Source organism: Phyllobates terribilis, unplaced genomic scaffold (assembly GCF_046119375.1).
Source record: "Phyllobates terribilis strain yellow unplaced genomic scaffold, ASM4611937v1 Scaffold_2__4_contigs__length_985480577, whole genome shotgun sequence".
Taxonomy (NCBI): Eukaryota; Metazoa; Chordata; class Amphibia; order Anura; family Dendrobatidae; genus Phyllobates; species Phyllobates terribilis.
Genome location: NW_027362762.1, coordinates 693,621,097 through 693,633,980, shown reverse-complemented (window position 1 = coordinate 693,633,980; position 12,884 = coordinate 693,621,097). Strand labels below are relative to the sequence as shown.

General features: G+C 44.5%; 1 protein-coding gene across 1 annotated transcript; it reads left to right on the top strand.

Annotated features, from left to right (window-relative positions):
* Positions 1 to 668: 668 nt before the first annotated feature.
* Positions 669 to 10,932, top strand: CUNH1orf74 (chromosome unknown C1orf74 homolog). Its single transcript, XM_073667096.1, has 2 exons — positions 669 to 739; positions 7,198 to 10,932. The coding sequence occupies exon 2, from the start codon at positions 7,244 to 7,246 to the stop codon at positions 8,018 to 8,020; it is 777 nt and encodes a 258-aa protein (XP_073523197.1). The 5' UTR covers positions 669 to 739; positions 7,198 to 7,243; the 3' UTR covers positions 8,021 to 10,932.
* The last annotated feature ends 1,952 nt before the right edge of the window (positions 10,933 to 12,884 follow it).

The following is a 12,884-nucleotide window of genomic DNA, read 5'->3' as shown; positions in this document are numbered from 1 at the left end:
GCAGGCACGCCATACATTACTATAGTACAGGCACGCCATACATTACTATAGTGCAGGCACGCCATACACTACTATAGTGCAGGCACGCCATACACTACTATAGTACCGACACGCCATACACTACTATAGTGCAGGCACGCCATACACTACTATAGTGCCGGCACATCATACATTACTATAGTGTCGACACGCCAAACACTACTATAGTGCCGACACGCCATACACTGCTATAGAGCCGGCACGCCATACATTAGTGAAGGCACGCCATACACTACTATAGTGCCGACACGCCATACACTACTATAGAGCCGGCACGCCATACATTAGTGAAGGCACGCCATACATTACTATAGTGCCGACACGCCATACATTACTATAGTGCCGACACGCCATACACTACTATAGTGCCGGCACGCCATACATTAGTGCCGGCATTATGGATCCAGCGACAAGCACCACAAATATACGTATATTGTAATGGTACTGGGGTAAAGGGGTCTTCTCAGCCTGTGCATATATGGCGCCAGGTGATTATCCACAGGGTGTGGTGCTTAGAGGACCTGCAGCTATGGCCATAATGATGGGGAAGGGGGCATACACGTTGTGTTCAGGCGGTAATGGTGACTGTAGTATGCGGGTACCACGACGCCAGGCTGCAGTGTCTGGATGTGTTCCGTATACGTCATATCCGGTGACGAGGAAGGAGGAAGGAGCGCGGCCGCGGCTCGGGCAGCAGACGGTATGTGGCGCGGCCTGTACTGCTGGGTGTTGCCGGAATGTTACAGATTCCACGAGTACCAGCTGTCTACTCACCTCCCAGCATGCCTTGCACGGGATACACGGCACCGGGATCCTGTACAAGCAGAATGAGATTAGTCTCTTAGCAACCCCTGTGTCTGTACGGAGCGCGGTAGGAACCAATTCTCACCACTGGCGTCTCCTCTGCAGCACTTTGCACACAGCAGAGACCTGCAGCCTGGACACGGCTCGGGGATTGTGTCAGTGGTCCCTCTGCCTTCATTCTCTGCAGGTGTCATCATTATCATTTCAGGGGTCATACAATTTTTACCTTTTTTGGGGAGGAGGGAAATTTACCCAAACCCCAGTTCAGCAGCGTTTTTTTCCGTTTTGGCCTTCGCAGTGTAGGGTAAGGCTAAGTGCCCACGTTGCGGAAATTAAGCATATTTTTTACGCTTCTCCCTGGTGGGAAAATCGTATGCGGATTTTACATGCGGTTTTCCCGCCAGGTAGAAGCGTTTGTGAAGCGTTCTTCACATGCATTTCCGCATGCGGGTTATCAAGCACTTCTCCAAGTGATTTAAGCATCACTTGGAAAAGTGCTTGACAACTTGTTCACACTATATAAATCCATGCAACCGGCATGGATTTATATAGTGTGACCAAGTAATAGTTAGAAAAAAAGAATCAGAATGGTAAAAAATAAAGTTTATACTCACCTACCGATGCATTCTGTGCCCCGTCCGGAGTCTTGAGCGGCTCACGCTGTTGTGTGCAGGACCTGCGGTGACGTCATTGAGTCATGTGATGGGTCACATGACTCAATGACGTGGCAGGTCCTTCACACACCTCGCGACGGCGGGAAAACACCGGGAAGACATCAGAAGATAAGTATAAACTTTATTTTATTCTTTTTTTTTACAGGTTCTTTGGTACCCAGGTCTGGATGAGAGTCTCCTCTCCTCCAGACTTGGGTACCATCCGCATGCGGAAACGCAAAATTAATGAACATGCTGCGGATTTTTGACCGCAGCATATACGCTGCGGAAAAATCCGCAGCATGGGCATTGACATTGCGGAATGCCTTTGGGGACCATGGGGTGCGGATATACATGCGTTTTACAAGCGTTTACGCTGCGGAAATTCCGCAGCATATACGCTTGTAATACGCAACGTGGGCACGCAGCCTCAATCTGATTCTGTATTCAGAGTATTATGTGCACAGTGATACCAAATATGATGGTTGGTCTTTAAGGCTGCGTGCCCACGTTGCGGATTACAAGCGTTTTTGATGCAGAATTTCCGCAGCGGAAACGCTTGTAAAACGCATGTATATCCACACCCCATGGTCCCCAAGGGGATTCCGCAAGTTCTATGCACATGCTGCGGCTTTTTACGCGTTTATGCTGCGTTCAAAAATCCGCAGCATGTCAATTAATTTTGCGTTTCCGCAAGCGCAATTGCCTTTGTCCAATGCATAAAAAACGCAAGGCAATTCCGCATGTGGAAAACGCACGAAAAACGCGCGATAAACTCGTGCGGAATTCCGCATCCGTTTTTCCGGGAGAGAGGACTTGCAGAAATTTTCTGCTTCATTTCTGCAACGTGGGCACATAGCCTTATGACTTTCTTTGTGGATGTTATTTCTCTTCCAGACTGTGTGTGTGTGTGTGGGGGGGGTGGTGATAGTTTCTATGGGATCTGTGGACCCTCACCCCTCTGAACTGCGCACTTCTGTTTGATTAATCTCTGCGCAGAACCTGGACCCCATTGATCTGCACGGGGTAACAACAAAAATTATCCACATTTTTTATACTCTTGTATAAAATATATACAAAAAATAATTTGTTTTCTTTTACATTTTTTTATTAGTCCTAGGGTGCTTAAAGAGAACCTGATACATGCTGCACACGGATTCATTGGGCACTGGCTGTACAGACTCAGACATGTATGTCTGACTATAAAACACTACAAGGTTTCAGAGAAAAACATACTTTAAAAGCCTTCAGGGCCGCACGGTGTTGTAGTCGGACAGGCGGGTCCCCGGTGGCTTCTCCCCGCCCGCTTCCTTGGATTGACAGGTCTCTAGGTCTTAGATAGGGATTCATAGCAGTAAAAACATGGCAGACACAACCTTCAGTAGGGCCCACAGCTGCCATGACTGTGCCATTGGCACACTGCAATAATGTTTTGTGAGAAAAGAGAAATAATGAGTCTCAGAAGAGACACCTCACCCAGTTTTCAGCCTCTTGAATGCTGCTGTCACTGTAAACAGTGGCATCTAAGAGGTTAAATTGTTGCGCTCCATACATGCAGTGCACATATCTGCTGTACATATATGGCAGATGTCACCAATTGAAATCTGGGCAAAGTGGGCTCCATTGGTGTCTGGGTGCTATTGCACCAACCCTGCTGCAGACGTCACGCGGGCGATGTTCAAATCCATTGTTAAAGAGGTTGTCCACTACTTTTATCATTGATGACCTCTCCTTAGGATAGCACACCCGCCGATGAGCTGTTCTCTGCAGCTAGAACTGTTCAATTGCAGAGCTGCTCCGTCTTCTGATAGTGGCCGCTGCAGGGTACTGCACATCCACTTCCTTTCAAATCAATATAAGGCAGATGTGCAGTACCCTGCCACAACCACTATCAGAAGACGGAGCAGCTCCGCAATTGAACAGCTGCTGCGGCTGATTGGTGGGAGTGCCAAGTGTCGGACCCCACTGATCAGACATTGATGACCTATCCTAGTGCACAACCTCTTTAATGTTCGTAATTTTACAAAAGACACAAACATATATAATCACGCTGCACTATTTTTTTCTGGCATTTTTTACAGCATCAGTAGTAGCTCGGAACAGAGCATCCGACACAGATGTCTACAGAGCCTGAGAGAGCAATTCTGCATTTAACTAAACGCATCAGATCAAATCTAAATTGTGTCATTTACCCTTCCCATTGGCGGCAACAAGTTCCTATTAAACAGATCCTGTAAAATTTGCTTTTTCTACATTTTTTTTCTTCTGGGAGTGTTTGTCGCCATGTATCTAAATGGCAGCCACAACTGTAGCCCTGTCTTTCCAGCTATTTAATACGTGCCAACATGAACCACATTGTGCTAACATCAAAGGAAATGTTATTTGCCACGGAGCTTATAAAAAAAATTGTCCGATTTTCATCCAGAAAAAAACTGGCAATTTTTTTTCATCTGTATTATCATACGTTTTTATACATCAACAGTGAATAAAAAACAGTTTTCTATGTTGAAGAAGCACTCCCACTAAGTTTTTTCATTAAATGTGTGTGTAAATGTATGTAATGTCAGTGTGTTAATATAATCATCTATCGCTGCTCTCCGGTGTCCAGTGCCGTTCTTCTCCTCTCAGTGAGGTCACCGCTCTGCAGGCTGTGCAGACCACACTGTGCTCTGCGTGACCCAGAGGGGTTTTTACAATGTGAGTCTACGGGGTGTCCTAACAATGAAAGTCTATGGAGCATCGTTCTACCACGACCCCACTATCGGTATTCGGTCAGTATTTTTTCTCAGGAGTGGGAGCTAAAACCAGGTGAGGAAGAATCATAGAAAAGGTATAATAGAAACAAGTCACCAATTCTGCATTTATCACCCACTCCTGGTTTTGGTTCCTACTCCTGAGAAAAAATACTGACCGAATACGGATAGTGGGGCCGTGGCCTAAAAGAGACTTCCAGCTAAGGCTATGTGCCCACGATGCAGAAATGCTCTGGATTTTTCCTGAGCGTTTCTGCATCTCCCTGGCAGAAAAAATGCAAAATACCTGGGTTTGGAGAAGATGAGACTCTCCTCCAGACCCAGGTACCATAGAACCTGTTAAAAAAATAATTTAAAATAAAGATTATACTTACCTTCTGATGTCCTCACGTTGTTTTCTCTGCTCCGTCTGGTCTGCTGTATGGGTCGCGGTGTTGTGAAGGACCTGCCATGACGTCATTGAGTCATGTGACCTGACACATGACTCAATGACGTAACCGCAGGTCCTTCACACCAGCGCGAGCCGCCCAAGACACCGGACGAAACGGAGAAACCACCGGGAGGACATCGGAAGGCAAGTATAATCTTTTATTTTTTACCATTCTTATTCTTTTTTTTTTTAAATAACTTGGTCACACTATATAAATCCATGCCGGTTGCATGGACTGACATGAATCATGGCTCCAACATGAGAGATGTCAGTTGAAACAAAGGAGAGGATTATAAAACTCTTGAAGGTAAATCATCACGCAATGTTGCAAAAGATGTTGGTTGTTCACAGTCAGCTGTGTCTAAAATCTGGACCAAGTACAAACAACATGGGAAGGTTGTTAAAGGCAAACATACTGATAGACCAAGGAAGACATCAAAGCGTCAAGACCGGAAACTTAAAGCAATATGTCTCCAAAACAGGAAATGCACAACAAAACAAATGAGGAACGAATGGGAGGAAACTGGAGTCGATGTCTGTGACCGAACTGTAAGAAACCGCCTAAAAGAAATGGGATTTACATACAGAAAAGCTAAACAAAAGCCATCATTAACACCTAAACAGAAAAAAACAAGGTTACAATGGACTAAGAAAAAGCAATCGTGGACTGTGGATGACTGGATGAAAGTCATATTCAGTGATGAATCGCGAATCTGCATTGGGCAAGGTGATGATACTGGAACTTTTGTTTGGTGCCATCCCTATGAGATTTATAAAGATGACTGCATGAAGAGAACATGCAAATTTCCACAGTCATTGATGATATGGGGCTGCATGTCAGGTAAAGGCACTGGGGAGATGGCTGTCATTACATCTTCAATAAATGCCCAAGTTTACATTGATATTTTGGACAGTTTTCTTATCCCATGTTTGGGGATGATGACATCATTTTTCAAGATGATAATGCATCCTGCCATAGAGCAAAAACTGTGAAAACATTCCTTGAAAGAAGACACATAAGGTCAATGTCATGGCCTGCAAATAGTCCGGATCTCAATCCAATTGAAAATCTTTGGTGGAAGTTGAAGAAAATGGTCCATGACAAGGCTCCAACCTACAAAGCTGATCTGGCAACAGCAATCAGAGAAAGTTGGAGCCAGATTGATGAAGAGTACTGTTTGTCACTCATTAAGTCCATGCCTCAGAGACTGCAAGCTGTTATTAAAGCCAGAGGTGGTGCAACAAAATACTAGTGATGTATTGGAGTGTTCTTTTGTGTGTTTGTTTTTCATGATTCCATAATTTTTTCCTCAGAATTGAGTGATTCCATAATTTGTTCCCTCTGCTTGGTCTGAAAAAAATTACCCTTACCGAGTACCACATTTTTTATCTTGATTTCTTTTAGGGTTTCTTAAAGCCATAAAGTTGCCATTTGAAATGACTTTAGTTTTGTGCCATGTCTGTGATCTGCTTTTTTTCAACAACATTAAACTAAATGAACATCCTCCGAGCCCGGTGATTCCATAATTTTTGCCAGGGGTTATATTATACACACATAGCTTTACAATACGCACATTACGTATACTCTCTGGAGTGCACCCATATACACAATCTGCCATTTTGTGGACATGACAGCCGTGCGGTCTTAGGAAAGCTGCACTAAGAAGTGCAGGAGGGTAACTGGTAATACTTCTATATTAGAGCCACAAAATAATTTCCCCAACACGTTACACTAACGATAAAGTGAACAGCCCCCTTAGACTTTTAATTTTCCATTAACACTGTGTTCTACAAATTACAAGCTGCCAGTGAGTGGTGGCAGCGGTACAGCATGTGACAGCTGAAGCCACTTGATTGGTTGCAGCGGTCATCTACTGGCAGACTGTAAACAGACCTACTGTGTTGGACATTTCCTTTGAACATTAACGCAGGTATAGAAAATGAATTTTGGTATAATGTAGTGATATCTATAAAGGATCTTTCCTATAATTTTGAGTCCATTAAAGAATTTGTTCACATCTGTACCTAGCATATGACAAGTAAACATTTTCTTGGTTTCCTATTTGCTTTGTTGTTTTCTTGATAAATAGTTTTCACGCAAGAAATGAATGCCGAGCTGTCACCAGATTTCAGAGTACAAACTGTATACATTATTAAATAGATCACTTAGACCTGATGAAGTTGGTGTACTTTGAAAATCTTTGTGAATAGGGCTTTATAATTTGCGAAGGCTTTTTTTCCCTTTCATATCATAATGAGCATATTATGCATCTAGTTTTCTTATAAAAGTTACTTTTAAAATGCTTATTTCAACATCAGGATTATACAGCCATCCTGATGTGGATTGTCATAATAAGTACGCTGGATTCACCATGGCAATGATCTATTTTTATGAAGTATGCAGTTTATATTGTGATATCTGATGATGGATCTGCTTTGATGTAACACTGATAATATAAATGTGGCTTTGTGTCATGTCTGAATAATTGCATCATCCATGATTATTACATTGTTCCAGACTAAACGACCCTGAAGAAGGACATCCAACACCCTGTACAGTCCTGATGTCTCTCGTCATAGACCTCCACTCTGCTGCGAAGTGTCATCTTAAAGGATGCAAAAGGTCATTTGCTCTGAGGCTTGCGGCTGAAATCCTGGCTGTGGATTGTGGCTTAAAGCCATGCTTCCTTTATGACTTGGGTACTGAGGGCGTCGTGCAGATCCAGAGATATGTCAGCGAGCTTCATCAGATTGGTTTCATACTGGGGCCATTACATATTCTTAGCATAGAAGAAACTGTGCTTATCATTAATGTGCCCAGGGCAGTCTCTTACTTGACGAAGCTTCTAAACCGTGCTGAGTTACACGTAATCGATGTTTCGGCCACACTCAAGCACCCTAGGATGTGCGCCCAAGATCGTCTTCTGACCATACAGTCCCAACTTTCAGACCTCCTGACACATCTAACATCTTACCAGAGTGAGCTGCCAGGAAGCATATCTGTAGCAGACATCCCTTGTGCTGAATGGAATCTATGCACCATATTTGGTTTCCTCCTGGGTTACCCTGCCGTCTACTGGTTTGACACTACCACAAACTTTGAGAATTGTTTGTCTTTTACACCACTGAAACGTGTCACCATAGAGATCACATGTTCCAAAATAGCACTCCATAAACTGCAAGTTTACTCTTTCACTATTCCAGAGCCAGTATACCATACTCTGCAGTTGCTCCTACAGGCCTGGACAGAGAGTTTGCAGCGCATGTTCGATGGACAATGTCAGTTTACAGACCTTGAAATTATTATGGAAACTGTGACCCTACCGGCTGTCGCTCTCTGATAGAACAGCATTAGAGACTAAAGGTCCCTATACATGTTGGCCGAAGCTGCCAATATCAATGGGCTTGGGCCATAGTCTAGTGTGTTATGACTTTGGGGGAGATAAGGATCCGGCTTGTTTGATTTCAGACTCCTCATCCTTTTGTTCTCAAAGAGATAAGGCCGCCTTGGATATGTTTGTCTGCTTCTCTCTAATAGAGAACACAGGAGTGCATGGCTAGCTGAATACAGTACTCCTGTGGAGAGTTAGGCAAGATAGTTGCCGGCCAAACCATCGTTGAGCCAAAAGCTCAATGATGGGAACTTTAGATCTCTAGAAGAGCTGGAGCTCTCATGACTTAGAAGTTGTAGTTCTTAAACTGAAAGAAAACCTGTCATATTGAAAATGTTATGTGATCTGTAGGCAGGTTGTTATAGAGCAGAGGGGACTGGTCAAATTTCAGTAAAAATTTAATTTTCAATTTCTGTAAAAGATTTATTCAGTGAATACAGACTTTCCAATTACTGAGATAGGAAATGTTGTCCATGTTTGTGATGAAAGTCTGCAGTCACTCAATGTGACTGCAGACTTCAGAATCCTCACCACACATGCACTGCACACGGTCAGGGTTCTCTCATGACGGCAGCAAGGGCAGGCGGTCATGTGACCACAAGTATGTGTTTTGCAAACATCCAGCCACATTCCGACTAGATATGCACAGCCTCACTCAATACAAGTGAACTGAGCGAGGAGGGCACGTGTAATCTTAGGGCACCGGAGAATCTTAACGGCGTGCAATACATGGGTTGTGAGGATTTAGAAGTCTGCAGTCACAAATTGACTGCAGATTTTCATCACAAACCTGTACAACCTCTTTAATCTTCTTAACATATATACAAATGTAGTAAACCTTAACTTGTCAGACGTCATTAACATGGCTATTAATCACGTAATCTTACAAGTTATGGATTGTTACATGTGTACAGGATCAAAAACAATAACAGTACAGAAATACATCACCAGAACCATCATCAGTACAGGAATACAGCATCAGAACCACCATTAGTACTGGAATACATCACCAAGCAGTTCAGCGATCAATTGTAATGTCAGGTCAGCCCCATATACAATCGTATCACATGAACCTACAATTCCCAGTATGTCTTTAACCCCTTAAGCCCCGGAGCATTTTCCGTTTTTGCATTTTCGTTTTTGCTCCCCTTGTTCCCAGAGCCATAGCGTTTTTATTTTTTGGTCAATATGGCCATGTGAGGGCTTATTTTTTGCGGGACGAGTTGTACTTTTCAACGCCATTACTAGTTTTACCATATCCTGTACGGGAAAACGGGAAAAAAATTCCAAGTGCGGTAAAATTGCAAAAAAAGTGCAATACCACAGTTGTTTTTTATTTATTTTTTTAACACGTTCACTGAATGCTAAAACTGACCTGCCATTCTTATTCTCCAGGTCATTACGAGTTCGTAGACACCAAACATGTATAGGTTCTTTTATATTTAAGTGGTGAAAAAAAATTCCAAAATTTGGTTAAAAAAAAATAGCGCCATTTTCTAAGACCCGTAGCGTCTCCATTGTTCGTGATCTGGGGCTGGTTGATGGCTTATTTTTTGCGCACCGGGCTGACATTTTTATTGCTAACATTTGGGGTAGATCCGATGTTTTGATCGCCCGTTATTGCATTTTATTGCAATTTTGCGGCGACCAAAAAACGTAATTCTGGCGTTTAGAATTTTTTTCTCGTTACGCCGTTTACCGATCGGATTAATTCTTTTTTTATATTGATAGATCGGGCGATTCTGAACGCGGCGATACCAAATATGTGTATGTGGGGTTTATTTTTTATTATTTTATTTTGAATGGGGCAAAAGGGGGGTGATTTAAACTTTTATATATTTTTTTTTTTTTTTATATTTTTAAAAACTTTTTTTTTTTTACTTTTTGCATGCTTCTATAGTCTCCATAGGAGACTAGAAGCAGCAACTATCCGATCGCCTCTGCTACATACAGGGGACGAGCAGGTCCCCTGCATGCAGCAGAAATGGTCCTGTGCTATGAGCGCCGACCACTAGGTGGCGCTCATAGCGACAAGATCATGACAACCACAGGCGTCTGCTGCAGACCCTGGGTTGTCATGCCCACCCATCGGCGACCCGCGATCACGTGACGGGGTCGCCGGTGGGCGGGGCTTATGACGCGCTACCCGGAAGCGCGCGTTAAATGCTGCTGTCAGAGATTGACAGCGGCATTTAACATGTTAACAGCCGCTGGTGGATCGCGATTCCACCCGCGGCTGTTGCGGGCACATGTCAGCTGTAAGAATCAGCTGACATGTGCTCCGTTCAGTGAGGGCTCAGCGCAGCAGCCCTCACTGAACGGGCAGTACGCATATATGCGTACTAATACGTCCCCGGTATTTAAGGGGTTAACAATGATAAGGAAATGCTGGGAGTTATCAGTCATCATCAGACTGCGGACTATACAGGAATCACAGTACTGTTGAGACGCAGGCAGTATCACAAATAAACATTTACATCTAGATATCTTATGTGTGATATTTTCTATGGCTGGAGTCGTTCACTTTTCTTCTTCATCTTGTCCAGACGCTATGATGACTTTTCACATCAATAGCTAATCTCTGCAGACTTCTTTTTTGTCCGGTCTTCTGCAGCACATCCCAACATGGTGCCCTTAAAAATAAGAGAATAATTATAATGCTCATGAATAAATATATCTGCTTTACGCTGTGGCTCTGAATAATAGCCCCTTACTGCGCTGCCTGCACAAAATATGTCCCCCACACTGTTCATATTATGGTACATGCCCTCCACACTGCTCTCTCCTTTCCAAACTGGTCCCCCTCTTTACACTGTCCCCTCACACTATCCAACCCATACTGCCCAGTCTCTATACTGGGCTCCTCTTCATACCCCCCTCCTGCATACTGTATCCTCCATACTGTGCTCTCACTATTCCCCCCCCCCCAATGCTTCCCCCCCTACACTAACCAGTCTCTATACAGTACCCCCTCACATTTTTCTCCCTCCATACTATCCCCTCATTCATTTCTCTCCTATACTATCCATTCACACTCTCCCTTTACTGTCCCCTCAGTTTTTTTTCTCCCTTTCCTCAAATTCCCCCCACGCTCCCCATACTGTCTCCTCTCACCCCCCAACCCATATTATCTCACTCATTTCTCCAACCCCTCCCCATTCTGTCTCCTCAAACATTTCTCCACTCCTCCCTATACTGCCTCCTCACACAATACCCCCACACCACATACAATCTCCCCACACATTCCTCCCCGCCTCCAATACTGTTTCCCCATACTGTCTCCCTGCACGTTTCCCCCTTCCCATACTGCCTCCTTGGACTCCTGATCTACCCTATACTGCCAATCTGTTCCCTCACAAGATTTCCCATGACAACAAAAATTTGGTTTCTTCAGCTCCATTGGAAAGCTTACCGTACCAATATTCACCGCCTATGTTGTGCAGTAGAGTGACATTAGCCGCGTGATCACGTCGGCCTGACCCAGAAGTGCTGGCGATCAGGGTATCAATTGTACTTTCTCCGGTGGGAAGAAAAATGCAGCCGCCTGGGAGACACTTTGGATTTCCGCATCAGGCAGTCTGACAGCGCCCCCCCGTGCGATCTGTTCCCAAAGGTAAATTCCCCACCTGAAGCCCCTAGATATCCCAGACTGGATGAGTTAGACTGCAGATTGAAGGCAAAGAAGCCAGTAAGTGCTCAATGTCTCTGGGAACTCTTCAAGACTTGGAAAAACAATTCCAGATGACTACCTGAAAAGCGCTTGAGAGAATGCCAAGGGAATCTAAGGTTTAACACATATTCTGGTTTGTTTCACACTTTTTTTTTCTTACTCGTTTCCACGTGTTCCTTTGTGGTTTTGCTGCCTTTAGTCTGAATCTACAATCTGAACATTCCAGTAAGAACAAGGAAAACCATTGCATCTGATTATCTAATAACAGTTGTTCCATGCTGTTCCTCAGCTCTCTTGCATCTTTTAACATCTTGTAAGCTATTTTTAATCATTGTCTTTGTGTTTTCTATAATTTTTAACCTTCATTGGCTTGTCAATTTGATGTTAATATATTTTCCATTTTTATGACCATCTACCGTATTTTTCGGACTATAAGACGCACTTTTTTCCTCCAAAATTTTGGAGGAAAATGGGGGTGCGTCTTATAGTCCGAATGTTAGGGGGGGTGTATATATTATATATGTGGGGTGTGGGGGGAGCGGTAGTGGTGGAGGAGCGGGGCACAGGAGGCCGGAGCCGCCCGCTGCAGCCTACACTGTCCCCGCTGCTAAAGAACATGAATATTCACTGCTCCCCACGCCCATGGGGCGTGGGGAGCACTGAATATTCATGCTCCTCAATAGCAGCACACAGTGTAGCCGCGCTGCGGCTCCTGCTGCTGCCGGAATCGCCTGTGCCCGCTGTTAAAGGGCATGAATATTCAACCTCTCCACGCCCATGGGCGTGGGTGAATATTCATGCCCTTTAATGAGCGGGCACACGCGATAGCCAGCAGCAGCAGGAGCCGCAGCGCGGCTCCACTCGGTGCCGGCTATGAAGGAGAGTGAAGTCACTGCTCCCCGCGCACACAGTCCCGGCGTGGGGAGCAGTGACTTCCGGCAGCTGATCTCTCCTTGTGAGCCGCGCATGGCAGTGACGTCATGGGCGGCTCACATGGAGAGATCAGTGCAGGCAGACTGGACGCAGCGCTGGAAGAGAGAAGAGAGGTGAGTAGGAGTGTTTATTTTTTTTTTTTATGTGCAGCATGATGGGGATTAGGGGGACCATGCATACTAGGATAAGGATTAGGGGTGCCATGCATAC